The 20,595-nt window shown below is 36.9% G+C and overlaps 1 protein-coding gene across 1 annotated transcript in view; it reads left to right on the top strand.

The window, feature by feature from the left end:
• Nucleotides 1-20,595, top strand: part of TRPM1 (transient receptor potential cation channel subfamily M member 1) — a 184,133-nt gene that overhangs the window by 141,721 nt on the left and 21,817 nt on the right. Inside the window, exons 19-25 of the mRNA XM_078151622.1 lie at nucleotides 180-302; nucleotides 682-813; nucleotides 3,408-3,536; nucleotides 5,691-5,942; nucleotides 9,398-9,572; nucleotides 10,862-10,882; nucleotides 13,923-14,067. Of these exons, the coding sequence (XP_078007748.1) occupies nucleotides 180-302; nucleotides 682-813; nucleotides 3,408-3,536; nucleotides 5,691-5,942; nucleotides 9,398-9,572; nucleotides 10,862-10,882; nucleotides 13,923-14,067 (977 nt within the window). The remainder of the gene's footprint in view (nucleotides 1-179; nucleotides 303-681; nucleotides 814-3,407; nucleotides 3,537-5,690; nucleotides 5,943-9,397; nucleotides 9,573-10,861; nucleotides 10,883-13,922; nucleotides 14,068-20,595) is intronic.

Raw genomic sequence — 20,595 nt, 5'->3', positions numbered from 1 at the left:
AGCCACAGGAATCTGGGGGTAGCAAGCATATGCTAAGTTGTTTCAGAGGTTAATTGTGATTTTTGAAAGTAGAATTAAAAGACTGTCATTATTCAGTGTAAATTGTCATTTTAAGGACAAGACAACATATGGAAGAATTCAGGGAGTTTACATAGATATACCTTTCTTATTTTATATAGGTTATAATGGGGATTCTTTTTCCCCCTACAATTTTGTTCTTGGAATTTCGCACCTATGATGACTTTTCTTATCAAACATCAAAGGAAAATGAAGATGGCAAAGAAAAAGAAGAGGAGAATATGGTCAGTGAGTGATAGATATGACATAGTAACACTATTCATTTTCTTAATATATATATATATATATATATAATATATGTACATGTATAGAGTCTGAGACTCTAATATTGTACTCTTATTTTTACTTTTTTCTTGGTGCTTATTACTGTGGGCCTGAAAAAAGTATGTGATTTTGGAGAGTTTTTTCATAATTTTGTAGAAAATTCAAATAGTGTTAAAACTTCGGAGAATTGATTTGATTACATTGATAAAGAACCATACTGTGTCTGCTATTCATGAAAACAAATCTTGTGAAGTAGTAAGTAGCTCCCTTCTTGACAGTATAATTATATATCCATTACAATTTGCCCATTTTCTGGGGTTTTTTTTGTTTGTTTTTTAGGATGCAAATGCTGATGCTAGCTCAAGAAAAGGGGATGAAGAGAATGGAAATAAAAAGCAAAGGAGTATCCCCATTGGAACCAAGATTTGTGAATTCTATAATGCCCCTATCGTTAAGTTCTGGTTTTACACAGTAAGGGGATCTTATTTCAATTTAATTCAATTCAACATTTATTAAGTGCCTATGCCATTTCATAAGTTTTGAGCAGTGATTACTCAGATAATATTAGAGTCAAGAAAACTGATGTTAAGGCAATGTGTCATATGCCAGGATATTATTAGAAATTCAGTTAATTAAGCTGAAGTATAAAATTGAGCATTTAATATATTTGATTAAAGTAGAATCCAGTCTTTTATTGTTACAAGAACTTGGCATAACTGCAATCAAATATTGCATTATCCCCATTAAAAAAATATACGATATATGTAACCACTGGCCTAGAATCAAAGCTCTGGGTTTCCATGGACTACATTCAACCTTAGAGGCTTCTCAATAACCATACATACTCTTTTTGACTTGTGTCTCAATCAAAGGTTTCCATGGAAATTTAGCTCATATATAGGTCTTCACAAAAATTGGACCCTCATCTCCCATAGAAGCCTCTACGCAGACAATATATCAAATATAGGACAGGCTTTATTTCACCGCAAACCATATAATACTCACATCTGAGGCTGTGATCAAGACAATTCAATTTTTCTCTATGAAGGATCTTAACTACCCAGGGATTGAGTACTCCCAACAAAGCACTTGGGATTTTGTCAGGTTCAATAAAGCCTATCTTATATTTGATGTTTTTGTAAGTCTGAATGCTTGCATAGGATCTGAAGGCCCTTTATCTTTATTCTGCAGAATAAGGCACAAGCCAAAATCCAAGGTTCCCAGAGGAAATATGAGGTGTGTACTAAATATAAATGCATACGCACATATTTATATTCCTGAGTGGGAGCATGAGATTTAGGAGATTTAGGAGAAGTTCCCAAGATTGAACTCAATATAGGTAAACACAAAGCCTTGAGTTCTTGATCGTGTGTTATATATGCATTAAAAGTCATATCATATTTGTTACAAGGGTTTTTTTTCTTTTTGTTTTAGTGTGAGAAGGAAAATGAATAGAAGATAAAACATATTTTTAATTTTAAAATTTTAATTTAAAGTACATTTAAAAATCATGTTATATGAAATATAAAATATGAAATATGAAATGCAAAAAAATTAAAAGAATGATACTTTCAGGGTAATATATCTGATACTGGAGGAACTTCAGAATGGCAGATTTCAGATCCTATTCACTTCAGTTCAGATATCTCAAAGTTATTATTACCACATAATTGTGAAATTTGGCGATGGAGAGTGGGAGCATATGTAGCTTTCATTTAAAAAAAAGACAAATTAAAAGAACATGACTATGGTATTCTAATAAACAAAAGGTTCTATAATCAAGTTTTATTTGTCATATCACCAGTGATATAACTAGGTAGGTATAACTGCACAACTCAGAAGTTCAAAAAGGTGAAGGGCACAAAGTATTTATTTTTATTTTTATTTTTATTTTTTTGGAGGCAATTGGAGTTAAGTGACTCACCCAGAGTCACACAGCTAGTAAGTATCTGAGGCTATATTTGAATTCAAGTCCTTTTGATTCCAGGTCCAATACTTTATCGACTGTACCATGTAACTGCTCCAACAAAGTATTTTTAATCTAGAGTATTTACCTATTTAATAAATATGTAGTATTTAATCTAGAGTAATTATTAGCATAATTACCTAGTATGGGCTTGGAATGGGGCTAAGGCTGGAGCTTTTGCTCCATTCAGCCAGTTCAGCATGGCTTGCTTGTCCAATACTCTGATCTAATCTTCATGTAAAGTATTGATGGTGGGTGTGAGTGCTTCTTCCATTCACCCTTTTCCATCTACCCTTTTTTTCCCCAGTTTTATCCCTTCCAAGTCCTTAGAACTTGTCAGATGTTCTTTATGATGCCCCTGAATTCCACTCAATAGAACCCTCCCTATATGATAACAGGTGGTGTTCAACTCTAGGTGTTCTGAAAAGCTACAACTAGGATTGGATAACCAATCTTTTGCCCTGGGCCCTAAATTTAAAGATAGCACTTTAAATTCTTCAGTAGGAGAAAAATAAAAGAACTAGTATCTTCTAGTGGGTCCTCAACCCAAAAAAAGAATGATTTATAATAGGAAACTACTAGATAACAGGCTGAGGAGAACCCTTTGCCTGTCCACCAAATATCTTGCCCTTTGCCTCTACCTAGGTGGCCACCTCAGTGGTAGCATCTCTAGCAATATCTTTGTGATGGTGTCTTGGGGGTCTCTGTCTCCCCTCTGTTACTTGGTGTGCTGAGCCTCCTCACCTGAGGGCATGTTTTGTGTCATTTGCCTCAGGTGAGGTTTGGGATATTTTCAATGAGAACAAAAAATCCTAGTTATGGCTCTGGTGTCTAAAACAAGTAATTAACTACCTCAATTTTCCCATTTCCAAGTCATAATCATAGAAGAATGCAAAGAGGAAAAATCAGAGAATTATGGGGACAGCAGCCATTAGTAAATTGCTGGGAATTTTATAGTCAGTCCTAGGAACTTTATAGTCACTTGTTATATATTCATGACCCTCTTTTGATCCCCATCTCTTTTCCCATTAAAATGATAGGGTTAATGGATATGTCTTACAAGTTTTCTTTTCTTTCTCTCTATTATTTTTTTTTTAAGATATCATATCTGGCCTACCTACTGCTATTTAATTATATTATTTTGGTAAGGATGGAACGATGGCCCTCTCTCCAAGAATGGATTGTTATCTCCTATATTGTGACCCTCGCTTTAGAGAAAATAAGAGAGGTAATTATGTTAAATTGCTGCCTTAGTCTACTGGCAAGGGTCCTAGAATTCTTATCTAGTTTGTTTGTTTTTTATTCTAAAGAACCAAAACATTTAACACACCATTATGACCAAAATTTCCCTGTGGAGTAAAGACTTTTCTAAAGAAGATCTATAATCTTCAAATATATTTTATTAACTTAAGATTTATGGTCCACCTATTTCCAAGAGCATTTGAGTTTACAAATTAAAGAATTCAATGCAAAATTAAATATTTAGGGATAAATCAACAGAGCAAATATTCTTAAACTGGAGTCCACAGACCCCTTGGATTTCAGGGAGTTTGTTGGAATGGAAAAAATAACATTTTTATTGTCATTAATCTCCATCTGAAATTCAGCATTTCCTTCAATTATGAATTTTTAATATATTATTCTGATTGCCCAAAGGGTCCATAGCAAAAAAGGCTAACATGCCACCCCTTTCCTCCTACCCAAAGAAAGGAGATAGAAAGTACCAGGCACCTAAAATGAGCCATTTTTACAACTGGTCTATTTCTTGGATAGCTAAAGAGGACACATGGTTTACACAGTTTTCCTTTTTTCCTTTTCTGAGAATAAAAAATGGCCAAATTCAACTCTATGGACAAATTTTCTTGAAATGAACCTCAAGAAAAATTGTGTAGATTCCTTGCATAAAGAACACTAAAACACAAATAAAACCTTTATGTTTGTTTAATGCCTTACAGTTTATAAATTTCTTTCATATCCATTATCTTATATGACCCTTAACAAAACCAGGTAAGGTGGGTAGAAGGTTTTTATTGTACACATCTCACTGAGCAAATTGAGGCTCAGGCAGGTTGTATGGCATACCTCTCAGGTTGTGTCAGGGCCTTGTGACCCCTTTTAATAGCATCCTTTCCCTCCTCTTTGTCCCTACTTCTACCCCCATCCCCACATCCTCTTATACTAGATCTACTTCTATCTGAAGAACAGAGGTTCATGGGTTGAATCTCAGCTACATAAAGAATCAGCCTTAAATGAGAGGCAGAAGTGCATGCACTTTAGCAGAAAAATCCTAGCCTTAGAGTCAGAAGATCTGTTTTCAAATCCTGGATCTGCTATTTATCAGTTGAGAGATCTTGAAAAAGTCATTTGGTTGCTCTAAGCCTCAATTTCCCCATCTGTAAAATAAGAGGGTTAAATTGGATGATCTCTAGGATCATGGGAACATGGATTTAGAGTAGGAATGGACCTCAGAGGGTGCCTAGTCTAATCCCATCATTTGTACATTTGGGCAACCTGGGGATCAGAAGTAAAGTGCCAGATTTGCTCAAAGGCATGGAGAGATTCCTTCCTGCTGTAACATTCTATGAGTCGAGAAGAGAGGTGGGGAACCTATGGCCTTGAGGCCACACGGGCCCACCTAAGTCCTCAAGTGCAGCCCCAAACTTCACAGAACAATCCCCTTAGTAAAAGGATTTGTTCTGTAAAACATAAACTCTGTCAAAAGGCTGCACCCAAGGACCTAGAAGGGAACATGTGGCCTTCAGGCTCCCCACCCATCTAGGAAGTATTCCCTGATTGTATTGCTTATACAAAAGTGAAACTTGGTAAGGAAGGAAGGATTATAGGAGAATAGGATCACAGATCTAGAGGTGGAAGGGACCTCAGAAATTATATGCACTCTCCTTCCCTGGAAATCTTTATATATCTATATTTATATATGTTATATGTGTGTATATATATATATCTACATGTAGATATAGATAGACAGACAGATAGACAGACAGACAGACAGACAGACAGACAGATAGATAGATAGATAGATAGATAGATAGATAGATAGATATAGATAGATATATTTAGATATACATACACCCATCAGACTTCTATAATAGAATGTAAGCTCCTTGAGGTCAGGGCCTGTTTCTTTTTTGTCTTTGTATCCCCAGCACCTAGCACAGTGTTTAGCACATATTTAGGTGCTTAATAAATGCTTGATTATTGAGTGATTGAGAAGGTACAACTATTGGACTGCTGGAGGTTCTTCCAGGCTTAGAATTAAATGAAAGGAAAAAAAAATGAGGACTTCCGATATACTTTTGGTATCATTCCTTTTGTTCATTTTGATTTGGATTCAGTTATTATGTCTTCGGCTTCCTGCTTTCAGATACTGATGTCAGAACCAGGCAAACTCAGTCAGAAAGTGAAAGTCTGGCTTCAGGAATACTGGAATATCACTGACCTTGTGGCCATCTCGGTGTTCATGATTGGGGCAGTTCTTCGCCTTCAGAATCAGCCATACATGGGCTATGGCAGAGTCATCTATTGCGTGGATATCATTTTCTGGTACATCAGAGTCCTGGATATCTTTGGTGTGAACAAGTACCTGGGCCCCTATGTTATGATGATTGGAAAGATGGTTAGTACCTGCAACCTTTGACTGACCAAATCAATTTTGTCAGTGTATTATGACTTGGTGAATAGATTAGGGGGCTGGTTTTTGTAGATTTTGACCTTTGGTTTATATTATTTTCTTACTATAAACTATGCTCAGAATCCAATTAAATCCAATCAACACATAGCCATTGAGTAGCTATTATGTATGAAGTGTTTTATTAAATGTTATAGGGGATACAAAGAATTGTGAGAAATAGTCCTTGGCCTCAAGAATCCTACCATTTTCTTGGAAAGAATGAAAAATTAAACAATAAGAAGATATTTAAATAATAGTTCAAGACTGTGATAGGTATCACAAAACATTATATAATCAATATATAGTATTCTTCACTTTACTGAATAAATAAATGTTTCAGCAAAGTTAGTTATAAAAGGAATTTATTTAAAGTATATCCTCCTTACCAGTTACTTTCATTTTAAAACTATAAATGCATTTCCATAGGGAAAAAAAAAACTCCCAGTAGAGAGAGAGATGAAAACTTTTATCAGGTAGGGACATTGAGATTGTGGCCATCCCCATTACATGCTAACAGAGACAAGGAAGGAATGGAAATTGTGGGCTCAAGAGATTTGGATTCATATCCTGGACCTAACATTTACTAGCTGTGTTACCGTGAGCAGATATCTTAAACTCTCTGAGATTTGGTTTTGGGTTAATACTACCTGCCTAACAGAGCTGTTGCAAAGGAAAGTGCTTTCAAAACCTTAAAGCACTATATTAACATGAGTTAGTATTATTGTAGCACAATTCTAATCTCACTTTTGTTGTAGGCTTCAAGGAGGAATTCATTGTTTCTGGGTAGCAGTATGGTACAGTGGGAGTTTCCTCAACTATATAAAATGAGGGGGTCAGAGTAGATGACCTCAAAGGTTCCTTCCAGTCTTGGTTCTATAATCCTTTGCCACACTTTCAACATTTTGTAGCACTTTCCAAACTCTGGCATGTTCCCTCAGCCATTAGCTTCCCAACCATACAAATCTTTACCTCCATATGATATCTATGGTACCTGGAGATTCCTGTATTCTATAGTCACAGGTCCCAAAGCTTTGCTTCTCTCCTTTTCTTCATGGATAATTTTTGATTTATAGTAGAACTAGTATGCAATGCCACTCTTGACCGTTAAGTGTCACATTATATTAATCCAGACTAAAAATTGAGGCCACAGATTATGTAAAATGAATATTAGTGGTCCACATGATTATTTTGGTAATTTAAAAATTATATAGAATTTACATAGAATTATGGTAATTGCAAGGTGACCAATTGTTTTTTTTCACACCTTCATTTTTCCTACCCTAAATTTGTTGTTGCCAAATCCTGATGAAGACCTTGACAAAATCTTACATTAAGTCCCCTTCCTTCCACTCCCATAACTACCACCTTGATTCAAGTCTTTACTACATCTTGCCTAGACCATTGGAACAGCTTCCTAATTGAAGTTCCAGCTTCCATTCTCTCCTTTCCATTTCAGCCTCCACTCAGCTGTCAAAATAATATTCTTATTCTAAGTTATTCTAAGTATATTATCCTCCTATTCAAGAACTTCTAGTCATTCCCTACTGCCTCTAGGATAAAACACAAATGCTTGAGCTTGCTACTTGAAATCCTATATAATCTGTCTCTAATCTACCTTTCCAAACTTATTACACATTCCTACCCTTCATGCACACTACATTCTGATCAATTAGCCCATTTGCTGTTCCCCAAATTCAGCAATGCATCTCTTGCCTCCACACCTTTGCACAGACTATACCCTGCTTCTGAAATATACTCCCAACTCAGTTCTACCTCTTAGAATCCCTAACTTCCTTCCAGATTCAGTTCATGTGCCACATTCTATAGGAAGCTTTTTCTCAGCCCCATAATAGTCAGTAGTTTCTCCCCCATAAAATTATCACATATAGGGGCAGCTAGGTGGCACAGTGGATAGAGCACCAGCCTTGCAGTGAGGAGGACCTGAGTTCAAATTCAGCCTCAGATACTTGACACTTACTAACTGTGTGACCTTGGGCAAGTCACTTAACCCCACTGCCTAGCCAAAAAAAACCCCCCAAAAACAAATAAGAAAAAAAAATTATTACATATAGACTCACCTGTTTACATATTGTCTTCCCCCAAGTAGAATGTACCACCTTGAAGGCAGGAGGTTTCTGTATTCTAGTTTTAGAAACCAGGATTAACTGGTAATGCAAGATTTTTAGATACGTTCCTGCCACTTTCCAAATGAGGGCACATTTCCCAATTCTCACCAGGCTTAGCATTTGTGCCTGATATGCTGCTCCCTTCCATGACATGCTACTCCATTTCAGTCTTTTAAAAAGCATTTTGTAGCAGTTTAATGAAAATCATTCCCATAATCAAGTCAGGACTTATGATAAATAGAAGACTGGCCTCTGAGTCAGGAAAATCTAGCTTCAAGTCCTGTTTCTAACACAATTCTCTCAGTGACTCCAGGAGATCCTTTTAAGATTAAAAATTGTAAAGACATGCTGCCTGCTCTGCATTGGTAAAGGAAGTTCCTCAAAAGGAGTTCTGTACACGGATGAAAACACAAGTCTGGTTAAAAAAAAATCAAGTGAAGATCAAGTCAAAAGGTACCTGGCCTCCTATCTCTTACCTGAATTCCAGGCAGGGCTTTCTCACTTGTTGGGTCCTGAACTACAGTGGATTCAGGAAATCTACTTTGGGTTTAATTCTAATCAAATCTACTGTGACATCACCAAGTGGTTCAAGTTTACTTTAGGTCAGAGCATGAAATACTAAATCAAAGTTGACTCCCACACCTTCTCTCTGAATGATTAAAAAAAAAAAAGCCTTGGCCATCAAAGTGATTCTAGAAGGAAGAAAACCAAAACACCAAACTTCCTAGTGACTCTTCCAACTTTATATGGAACAAACTACTTTGGACTAGAGATACCCTAGACTTATGCATACTTGACTAGAACCAGCCATTCCTGAGCTATCCCCAAATTAAGAACCCTATATCACTATAACATTCACCTGAACACTTTAAGATTGATCATCACATACCAGTCTGCATTCTTATTTTCCTTTTCTTGCATATCCTCAGTTCTCCACTCATACTACTCCTGATTTTACCTTCCATGCAACCATTTTGTCCCTTAATCTTTCCCTTGAGTAGCTATTGTTGATCCTAGAAGAACTGAAGGCAGGGGATAAGGTGGTAAAGTAAGTTTCCAGAACCTAAGAGGTTTGGGGACAGAAGAATAGGGTAAAATAAGAAAATAAACAGCACACTGAATGTGGTGGCTGGAAAAAAGAGATCACCACCATAATTTTATTATTGAATAATCCGTAGTTGATGTTACATTACACGATGTGGGGTTGAGTGAGAATAGATTACACGTGGCCCCTGTCCCAGATTTAAAATACTAATGCCTATTTTATCCACGCAGATGATTGACATGCTCTATTTTGTGGTCATCATGCTGGTTGTTCTGATGAGCTTTGGAGTAGCCCGACAAGCTATTTTACACCCAGATGAGGAACCTTCTTGGAGACTAGCCCGTAACATCTTCTATATGCCCTATTGGATGATCTATGGAGAGGTGTTTGCAGACCAGATAGACCGTAAGAGTAGAATTCATAGTAAGATTCTGTTTTCTGTTTCAGAGGCAGATGATCATATCCAAATTGACAGAAACATCCATGTTAATTTGGAAATCATATATTTTTCCATTGTATTGCAAGGGGTCAAGTTATTTTAGGGGGAGGAAAGTATTGGTTTCAAGACTTTCAATTTCTGAATACCATTCTTTTTCTTCCTCTCTAAAAGCTTCTCATCATAATTCTGAAAGATTTTCTCAACCCTAGGTCTGGGCCTTGGGAAATAATCCAGTTGACTCACCCAGGTTTTAATGTTCCTCACCCTATTGGTGTCAATTCAACTTCCTTTCAACTCTACAACTATGGTTTCTCCTACAGAGTGAGCTTCACGGACAGAGAGCAAACAGGATAACTAGGGTCTATTATCCTTCCTGTTTCCAATGCTAATTTCTATTTCCTTCCATTAACATCCTCCTAATATCTTATTATCGTGTGGAAGGTAACTATTCCAGATATCTGTGAAGTTAAAATTTTCCTAGTAACTATATCATGTGAATAACACCACACCATTAAATCACTTCTTGTCATCATCTACGGCTTGACTCAATTCGTTCTTTTTAGCTTTTAAAATCTGATGTCAGAAACATGTTTAAAAGCATATAAGGATGGTTATTATATGTACATTAATAATTCCAGGAAGTGGAAATCAAATGTTGTTTCATGAAAATATTTGTTTAGGCTGACATATACCTACTAGTTCCTTTACCATAGGTGATATTCAATGGCATTTTTCTTTTTTCTTTTTTAAAAATACAATAATGATTTTTCAAAGGGGAAAAGAGGTCAGTTTAGTGTTCATAATTTCCAAAACTTGCATTGACTTTGGTTTTAGATTGTTTGCATAGTTATTGTATTAAAATTGACGTATTGTGTATTTATGTGTTTGTGCTAAAAAATAGTTAACTTTCATTTTGAAGTGATCATCTGCCAAAGGTACTGTGCATTTCAAAATATTTTTAACTGCTGCAATGTTGCTGCTATTTCTAATACGAGGAATACATGAATATTGGAAAAATGAATAAATGCTTTAAGGGTAATTGGCAATTTAACATTTTACATTGCATTACTCAGACTATTTCTACTGTTTCAAAGAACCCATGTTACTGTACTGACTGCAAATTTTTAATGCATTTCTTGGCAGCAAAACAGTTTCTGTATTGTCAATCCTTTGTTTTCACTTTATTTTGAATTGTTACATTGTTTTCTCTTTTTCCCTCTTTAAAAAATATTTTTGCCTTCGGATTGCTGTGTAGTCTATGCCATGGAAATTAATCGTAAGTTTGAAGGGGAAGAGGTGATGATTTTCATTTAATAAAATATAACCTTTTTCTTTGCTAAACATTGATATTTAAATCATAGCCTTTACACAGATAGCAAAGTGTCATTTTTATTTCCCTTTTGAACTTTGGAGGAAAACAAATAATGTGAAAAGATATGATTGAACATATTTGTTTTTTCATTAGCAAATAGGTCCTTTTTAGTTATAGAGAAGTATGGAATTTTGGGAGCTTTAAGATTATCTAGTCAAACCCTCCTCACTTTACACATAAGAAAACTGAGGAGTGACCTGTCCAAAGTAACAGAACAAAGTAGTCCTAGAACCTGGGCCTTTGGAGTTCTGATCCCTTATACCTTCCATGATACAACCCCATATTGGACTATTCTACACAAAAAATAATAATTGGGTCAGGTAGAATATGACATGGACATTCAAGTAGCAAATCAGTCACTGTTTTATGAGTTAGTAGTCTTTGCCCCGGCTCTGTCAATTAAGTGCTTCAGAAGATCTTAAGTTAGGGATGGAAGAGATCTTAGAGGCTGTCAAGTCCAACCCTTCTCCTTTTGTAGATGAGGAAACTGAGGCCTACAAATGTTAATTCACTTGTCAGAGTTACACAGCTAAATGTCTGAGGCAGGTTTTGAGTCTTGGTCTTCCTGATTCCAATTCTAGTGCTCTATACACTATCCTACGCTGCCTCGTGCTGCCCTGGGCTGAATGGTTAGGGTATGGTAATAACAGTTTTAAAAAACTAGTACCTTAAATCCAAACTTACGAAGGACCAAGGAAACACTGGAAGACATTTCTATTACCCCGTGTATTTTTTTTCTGTCACATGAAAACCTTTGTCAAATGTTTTGCTAAAATCTAGGTAAATTATACCTATTATACCAAATCTAATACTCTAGTTATAATAGGAAATAAAATTAATCATGCTTGACCATTTTTGACAAAGTTATGTTAATCTTGGTGATCACTGCTTCCTTTTCTGAGTGTTCACTACTGTCCCTTTAATAGCATTTTGTAGAATTTTTCCAGAAGTTAAGCTTAATGTTCTGTGGTTTACAGACATAGATCTCTTCCTTTAAAAAAAAAAGCGTCATTTGTTCTTCTCTAATCCTGTTTTATTTCTCTGTACATAATAGAGATCTACAGTTTCATGTACAATCCTTTTTTCCATTCTATTAAGTGTGTGGAAATGTCCACTTTATTACGTGTTTAAGTTCAAAATAATAAATTTTAAATAATAAAATCTAAGCTGACCAATGAGTTCCCTATGTATCCACAATGGTCACTTTAAACAACTCTTCCTTTACTTCCTCATGGGAGTTATTTCTTAGTGTCTTTAGAATTTCTTTAAAAAAATTCCCTTCCCTCCTAAGTTGACTTCCCTCCTAGACTTTTAGTCCATGACATCTCACCTTTCTTTCAGTTCTTTGAAACTGTCTTCCATAAACCAAGGGAGTCTATCAGACTATGTCTGGCTTTCCTCTCCTTTTCTATCCCCAATTTTAAGGTAGAGTTATTCACTTTCCCCCAGGGTTCTCGTCATTTCCACCCCAGAACTAGTTCCTTTGTTGGTGAGAATCAGAATCAGATTAGAACTTTCTCTTGTTGATTGCCTCATTTTTTTGAGAAATGAAATTATTATGAAGGTAAAGAAATTACTAGAAGTTCTGCTTGATATGCTTCCTGAACTCTTTTATTTCCTCTCTTTCTTTCCAGGTAGTCTAAACTCCAATAACAAAATTGATCATCCTTTATCCATTGATTTTTTTACCTTAGTGATCTCTACCAAGTTTCCCTTCTCTAGTTCTTGTATTGTTTCACATGAATATATATTCTTAATATACAATGCTGCTCTGCCCAGACCAGGTGGATACCTTTTACCTTTCTTATTTTTTTAAAATATGTATACTTTTCCAGAGCTACCTTTCTTTCATGGATTTCATTTCACCAAGTAGCAGTGACATCTATGAAGTCAACTACCTCCTTGTATTAGAGGTGGTATAATAGGTAGGGAGCAAGTCTTGAAACCAGAAAGACTTGGGTTCAAATCCTGCCTCATGTCTCTTGGCTTTATGCCCCTGGACAAGTCACTTGCCTTCTCCGTGCTCTAAGCAGATTTCTAAAACTATAAGTCACAGAGAAGGTATTGACCTGCATTGGTTGAGGAACTTCATCTGTGAGTTCCTAATATCAGTGAAATCACCAATCCAGTCCCTATCTCACAGTGCCTTCCTTACAATAGGTACTTAACAAATGTTTGTTCAATTGAATTGTACTACCAATCAGATTATTGTAGCAAGTTTTTTAAACTTCAAAGTAGTATATAGAGGGGCAGCTAGGTGGCGCAGTGGGTAGAGCACTGGCCCTAGACACTTGACACTAGCTGTGTGACCCTGGGCAAGTTACTTAATCCCACCAGTCTTAAAAAAAAAAAAGGTGGTATATAAATGAGTAATGATGATGATGATAATGAAGGAGCATTAAGAACCTAATTATAGGGGCAGCTAGATGGCACAGTAGATAGAGCACAGACCTTGGAGTCACAAGGACCTGAGTTCAAATCCATCCTTAGACACATGATATTCACTAGCTGTGTGACTCTGGGCAAGTCACTTAACCCTGATTGCCTTGCCAAAAAATAATCAAACAAAAAAAGAACTTAATTATACAAGGCACTGTGCCTCTTCTATTTACATACCTAGGCAGTGATCCTGATCAGATGTAGATATAAAAGACTAAGATGGGCATATCCTTTTTACATATTTAAATATTTACATACTCTACATCATATTACCTCCTGAATGCAAATTGTAAAAACTTTATTTGCCTACATTCAAAGTGATAGATCTTGGAAATGCTTCTCCCCCAAATCTTTCTCCATTCCCAGAAAAGCAGACACAGCAAATACACAATAGTGTTTTTTTATGGAGCAGAACATTTTATACAAACCTCATTCCTGAATTATTTTTAAAATATTGTTTTAGAAGTCAAACAAACACTAAGATGAAAAATGTATTTTTCTTTAGCACCTTGTGGAGAAAACCTGTTTGATGAAGATGGCAAAAGACTCCCTCCCTGCATTCCAGGGGCCTGGCTCACCCCTGCTATCATGGCTTGTTATCTCTTGGTAGCTAATATTCTGTTGGTCAATCTGTTGATAGCTGTTTTCAAGTAAGTGAGCTTTGGGTCTGTGTGATCATTCATATACAATTTACTTTTGGAAGCATTTTGCAGTTTAACTTTGGGGATCTCTTATAATGTCAGGACAGCAGAATGAGAATTTCATTGTGATTTTGGAGATGGATGGCTTTTCTGGTATTAATCAAATTTAATGAATTCACAGATTGGAAGTGAACATTTCAATAATTTGAAATTTAATTTTTTGTTAGTGTTTTGAGACTTTAACATACATTTCAATCTGAAATGTTTTCTGAGATGAAGGCCTCCTTAAGACAGAAAGTTTGATTGTTGTACTTTCAAATTAATTAACACTTTGTTTTCATGTGAAGAAGGCAATATTAATTTTATGAACATTTGTTTTTGTGAGTATACATAAGAATATGTGTCACCTTGGTCTGTTATAAATGCAATATAAATATTCAAGAAAAGAGATGGGCTTAAATTATTTTTGTAAATAGTCATTAAAAAAATTGAGTCATTTGAAAGACTTGAAAATTGAATAAATATATCATATAAAACAATATTTAATAAAATCGTACAGAAAATAATAGTGATAATAATAATAACATACACTCATAGCACTTTGAGGTTTACAAAGCACTTTCCTCACAATAGTCCTAGAAAAGTGATTATAAAGTATAGGAAAAATGATCTAAGCTTTGAGGATGAAAACTCATGAAGTAGGGGCCAAAGAATCTGTCACAAAATCTTAGTGCTAGGAATGACCTTAGAGAGCATCTGTTCCAACCTCCTTATGCTACAGATGAGAAAACTGAGGCCCAGAGAGTTAAAGTTACTTGTCCAAGCAAGAAACTGTAATCAGCAGTTTAGTTGGACTAGAAACCAGACCGGTATTCTTTTTCTTTACAGCAAGCTGCCTCCCCAGATGAGCTAAAATGGAGCTAAGTGGTGACTATACAAACACAAAAACAACTGGTTAATTCAACCGCTTCTGTTAAAACCAGCTATATATATAAATCCATCAAGATGCCCACTCCAATAATCTGTGTAGACATAGCCAACATTTTGAATAAAACCTTTTGAGCCCCTAAGTAAATACAGTTTTGGAAAGAAAGCAGTGGATAGGTATCAGAAAAAAGTCATGTAAAATACTTAACTTGATTATATATAAGTAGAATTTTAGTGAGGAGTAGGTGGGTAATTCATGATGTAAAATGCTGTAATCATTCTTATTTGGCTTTGGAAGAGTTTTATATTTACATTTGAATGTGAATATATATTCTTCTCCTAAGGCAGACCTTTACATGTTGGTTTTATTATTTAATGGATACTCATATTCCAATACATCAGTATTCTTTGGTTTGCTCCAGTATCGTAGCTTAAGTACTTCTGCTCTTCTGAGAATTAATAACATTGAAAGCAAAATAATATAAAAGTATGCCTCAAGAGAAGCTAGACAGCTGAAATGCTTACTCAGTTTATTCTACTCTCAATTCCTTTTCTAATCCTTAGATACTGCTAAGAATGAAAGGTCTTACCTTTTGGCACTTCACCTGTCTCTATCCCCCACAATCAAAACATCAACTTAAAAGAGTATGACTACATACAATTCTTGGTCTTCTCTGGACTGAGAATCCAGAGTTTTAGGGATTTTTTTTCTCAAAAGGCCTTCTCTTCTCTTGCCCGGCCAAAAAAAAATGATTTTTTTTAAAGATTCCACTGGTATAAATAAAGGACTTAATCAGATTTCTTAATTAAGTAACACCTAATTAAGTAGCACTTAATTAAGCAGATAATGACTTAGTGACATTATCACCTAGTTCGATTAAGTAGGTAGTAATGTCAATAAAAATTTTGGAGAAAAACTTGCTAAGGATAATCTACTATGGGTAAATCAGAGTAGCTTTAACTTCACACATTTTTAAAAGGAAAAGAAAGGCTAATGTAATAACTTTGAAATGTGATAATGCTATATTTATGATGTAATCATCTGCATGTTAGAGGCTTGGAGGCATGATGCAGAGGAAAGAGTGATGGATTCATAGCTGAAGACCCTGGACTCAAATCACAGCCCTACCATTTATTCCTTTGTATGGCCTTGGGCAAGTCACTTAAGCTTTCTGATCCATGGAGATTTGGACTGATGGCCTCCAAGATCCTCATAGCTCTAAACTGATTCCTTCAGTGGTATACAAACATATTTCAGATGTCCCAGCACAGATGTAACTCAGGTGAGGTTACAGTAACTTTGCTCAAAGGCAGGGAACCTATGGGTTGCCAGAATCCTTCTGAGGCACATTTCTTCCCCTGCCCAGCTTCTTCTCATTCCAGGAAGCCTTTCTCCCTCTTCAGCTACTTTGAACATTTATAGTGTACTGGGACTTGGTTCCCACCCACAGCAGATACGCCCAGTTGAGCCTACTTTTCCAATCCACCCCTATATGCCTTTTCCTCAGCTGCAAGAATTGCAAGTTACAGCTCTGAGCCCCAGCATATGTTTCTAATTGGCTCGTTCCTTCCACCTTACTCTACTTCTTGTTCAGTATTCTCTTATGTATCGTTTTGATATACAGAATCAACATCAAAGATTATAGGTACAGGAGAAGGAAGAGAAAAAAAGGTCAAGAAACGTCACTCAAGTAGCAACGATAAGATTTCAATGGTAAAATTGTCTATGAAGACATATGCAAAATATGGACAAATTTTAGGAAAATAAAATGACTGCCCTAATTATTTAATATACTTATGAAGCTAATACATAATCCTAGTGAGTGTCACTGATAGTAACTATAGTAATTCAAAGGGTCATACAGGTAATCAAGAAAGACTCTAATGTGAGGGCATGCTGAGTCCTTTTCAGGGCTGCTAATCCACCTTTGGTGTCCACCTGCCACCCATCTCATCAGTGGCTCTTAGAAGCTGTAGCATGTACAGTGGCCACACCCCTTATCAGACAGGCTACACCAAGTTAAGAGTAAATGATGGACCTCAGACCCATCAGTTAGGTGACTGTCTACTCCAAACATGTGAATACTTCTCCAGTGGAATAGGTGGATGTGAACAATTTGTCCCAATGGACCATGAAGGTGGTGGCAGTAGGCACTATGGACCACTTAGAGCTTGGTGAGACATTGAAGATGTCAAGGTCATCATCCACTTCATCAAAAGGTATTGCCAGTCATCTTGACTTCTTGTCTCCGATGACTCTGGAAAAAAGAATGAGGCCATCAACTTCAAGCAGTTCTGCCTCACTTAAATCTAATTTATATGTGAGTCAAAAGACATCACCCAAGTCATTTTACCATCTTTACCTACCTCAGAATCCTGTGGTGATGGGCAACTGATGAAGCAGCAGGTGCAGATACACTGGGAGCTGTAGTCACAACCCTGCACACAGGCAGCTTAGGCTTTATAGTAATCATCTCAATGGACTGAAGCAATAGTGGGATTTGGCAGCCCCCTGGGCATCTGAGAAGCCTTTCTTAAGGACTGCACTGCTCACCTTCTGCCATGAGCAAGGGGCTAAAAAAGGTGTCCTAAAAATTATCTGATTCAACCCAACCATGGCCTACTTACCACAGCAAGCAGGGATCCTACCTGGCGTCACAACACACAAAAAAATGTACAAATACTTTTGCAAAGATGAAAATGATTCCACTCACCATTGGTATATGGAATATAAGCATGTTTATAGACAACACAATCCAGTAGACCTGAAAGACGACCAGCTCTTTCTGGGAGAGAACTCAGCAAGGATCACCTCCAAATAGCAGTCTTGAGTGAATCAAAACTGGCAAATGAAGGCCTGCTTACTTATGTTGGAGCTGGATATCCATTTTTGTGGAGTGGTCACTGTGATGGGGAGCACTGTGAAGGTGGTGTAGGTTTCACAATCAAATCTAATCTAGTCAACAAGCTTGTATGCTTCCCAAAAGGAATGAATGACAAGCTCATGACAATGGGATTGCCACTTGCAGGAAAGTGCCATGCCACCATCATTAGTGCATATATTCACACCATGATGATCCCTGATGAGGTCAAAGAAAAATTTTATGAAGACCTGGAGACCCTCATCATCAATGTGCTGAAAGAAGACAAGCTTATAATTCTGGGTGACTTTAACACCAGAGTAGGCACAGACTATCAGATATAGCAGCGAGTTCTTGGGAGGAATGGAGTCAGAAACAGCAAAAGCAATGGTCATTTATCACTGAAGACTTGTATCTCTCATGACTTTCTCATCACTAACACTCTTCCATTTACCTAAATGTAACAAAACTTTGTTGATGCATCCTTGCAGCAAACATTGGTATTTAATAGACTATATGATTGTAAGGAGAAGAAACAGACAGAATATGAGAGTGACAAAGCTAATGTGTAGCACAGAGTGTGGGGCTCATCATAGACTAATTCTTTTCAAACTAAACATTCACATTCATCAAAAGCAGTGTCCCCAAGACAAGATGAGTACCAGAAGACTCAACAACAGTGTAGTGGGTGAACAGTTTGTTGATGGCTTGGAAGGAAACACATAGTGGAACAGTGGAGCAGAAAAGAAGTGGATAGCTTTCAGAGATTTGATGTACAGCACCACATTTACTCATCTGAACCAGAATACTCACAAACATCAAGATTGGTTTGATGAAAATGATGGGGAAATTCATTTTTTTTTGGCTAGGCAATGGGGTTAAGTGACTTGCCCAGGGTCACACAGCTACTAAGCGTTATGTGTCTGAGGCTGGACTTGAACTCAGGTCTTCCTAAATCCAGGGCTGGTGCTCTATCCACTGAGCCACCTAGCTGCCCCATGATGGGGAAATTCAAAAGCTGTTTAATGAAAAATGAGAACTCTACAGGGTTTACCAGCAAGATAGTTTGTCCATCGCTAAGAAGGCAGTGTCTAATTCCAAAAAAATAAAAGTGCAAGTTAAGCTTTAGAGAGATACGAGATTCTTGGCTCAGTAAGAAGGCAGATGAGATTCAGTTTTGTGCCGATAGTAACAATCCAAAGCATTTTTATGATGCCCTAAAGGCTATTTGTGGGCTAATGACCTTTGGTGCATCTCAACTAATCAGCACTGGTGGACCTACACTGATCAATGATAAGGACATGATCCTAGAGAGATGAGCTAAACACTTCTATAATGTTCTCATCAACCAATGCTAAAGCCATTGACTGTTTTCATCAGGTTGAAGTCAATCCTTCTCTAGCTGAACCTCCATCTGAAGAAGAGGTTTTAAATACCATCAGGCTCCTCTCATGTGGCAAAGTACCTGGTGATGATTCCATTCCAGCTAAGATCTACAAGGCAGGGGGTCTACTGCTTATACAAAAGCTGACAAAAATCTTCTGGGTTATATGGAAAGATGAGGTTATCCCCAAAAAGAGCAAAGATAACTCCATTATAATCTCTGTAAAGGAAAGGGGAATAGATCATCCTGTGAAATCCCCTCAGGGTGAAGGGTTTCTCTCTTAGTCATTGCCAGCAAGATTCTTGCCAGAGTCGTCTTTAATAGGCTGATCCTTCACCTGGAAGATGCTCACCTACCCAAGAGTCAGTGTGGCTTCAGAAAGGGCCAAGGAATGGTCAACATGGTGTTTGCTGCCTGACAACTCCAGGAGAAATGCCAGGAGCAGAACAGAGTTCTCTACGCAATGTTTGGTGATCTGACCAAGGCTTTTGATACCATCAGTCATGAGAACCTGTGGAAAAATCATGGGAAAATTTGGTTGCCTAGAGAAGTTCATCAGTATTGTATGTCAGTTTCAGATGGGATGTTGATGTGGGTTCTGGACAATGTACGATGCTTTCATGCCTTCCCAGTCACTGATGAAGTGAAGTAGAGCTGTGTGCTTACTTCCATGCTTTTTATCACTTTTTCAGCAATGTTGTCAGATGCCTTCAATGAAAACAACAAAGTCAACTATCACACTGACAATAAATTATTTAACTTGAAAAGATTACAAAAGTCAAAACTAAAGTGGAGAGAGGGTTGGTGCTCAACTTTTTGTTCACAGATGATTGTTCACTCAATGCAGCCTCTGAGGCTGAAATGTAACAGAGTATGGATCAGTTCTCTGCCACTTGCGCTAATTTTGGCCTGACAATTAACACCAAGAAAACAGTGATTCTCCACCAGCCAGCATTGAACCACCCATATGTGGAACTATCAGTTACAGCAAATGGAGAAATTTTGGATACTGTGGACAAGTTCACTTACCTTGGCAGTATACTTTCCAGGGATGTACACTTAGATGATGAGGTTGATGCACACACTGCCAGAGATACCTTAGTGTTAGTAGGATCTAAAGGAAAGTGTGGGAGAGAAGAAGTATTAGACTGCCTACCAAACTGAAGATCTACAGAGCTGTTGTGCTGACCTCACTGTTGTATGCCTGTGAAACCTTGCCAGTCTACCAGCACCATGCCATAAAACTGAATTGCTTACATTTCAATTGTCTCAGGAAAATTCTTAAGATCACCTGGCAAGAGAAGGTACCAGCCACTGAAGTCCTTTCTTGAGAGGAACTGCCAAGCATTCAAACTCTACTGCAGA

The sequence above is a fragment of the Phascolarctos cinereus genome, unplaced genomic scaffold (genome assembly GCF_003287225.1).
Source record: "Phascolarctos cinereus isolate Bilbo 61053 unplaced genomic scaffold, phaCin_HiC Scaffold_3;HRSCAF=262, whole genome shotgun sequence".
In the NCBI taxonomy this organism is placed as follows: Eukaryota; Metazoa; Chordata; class Mammalia; order Diprotodontia; family Phascolarctidae; genus Phascolarctos; species Phascolarctos cinereus.
The sequence above is the reverse complement of the archived record's forward strand: the minus strand, read 5'-3'. Positions and strand labels throughout refer to the sequence as shown.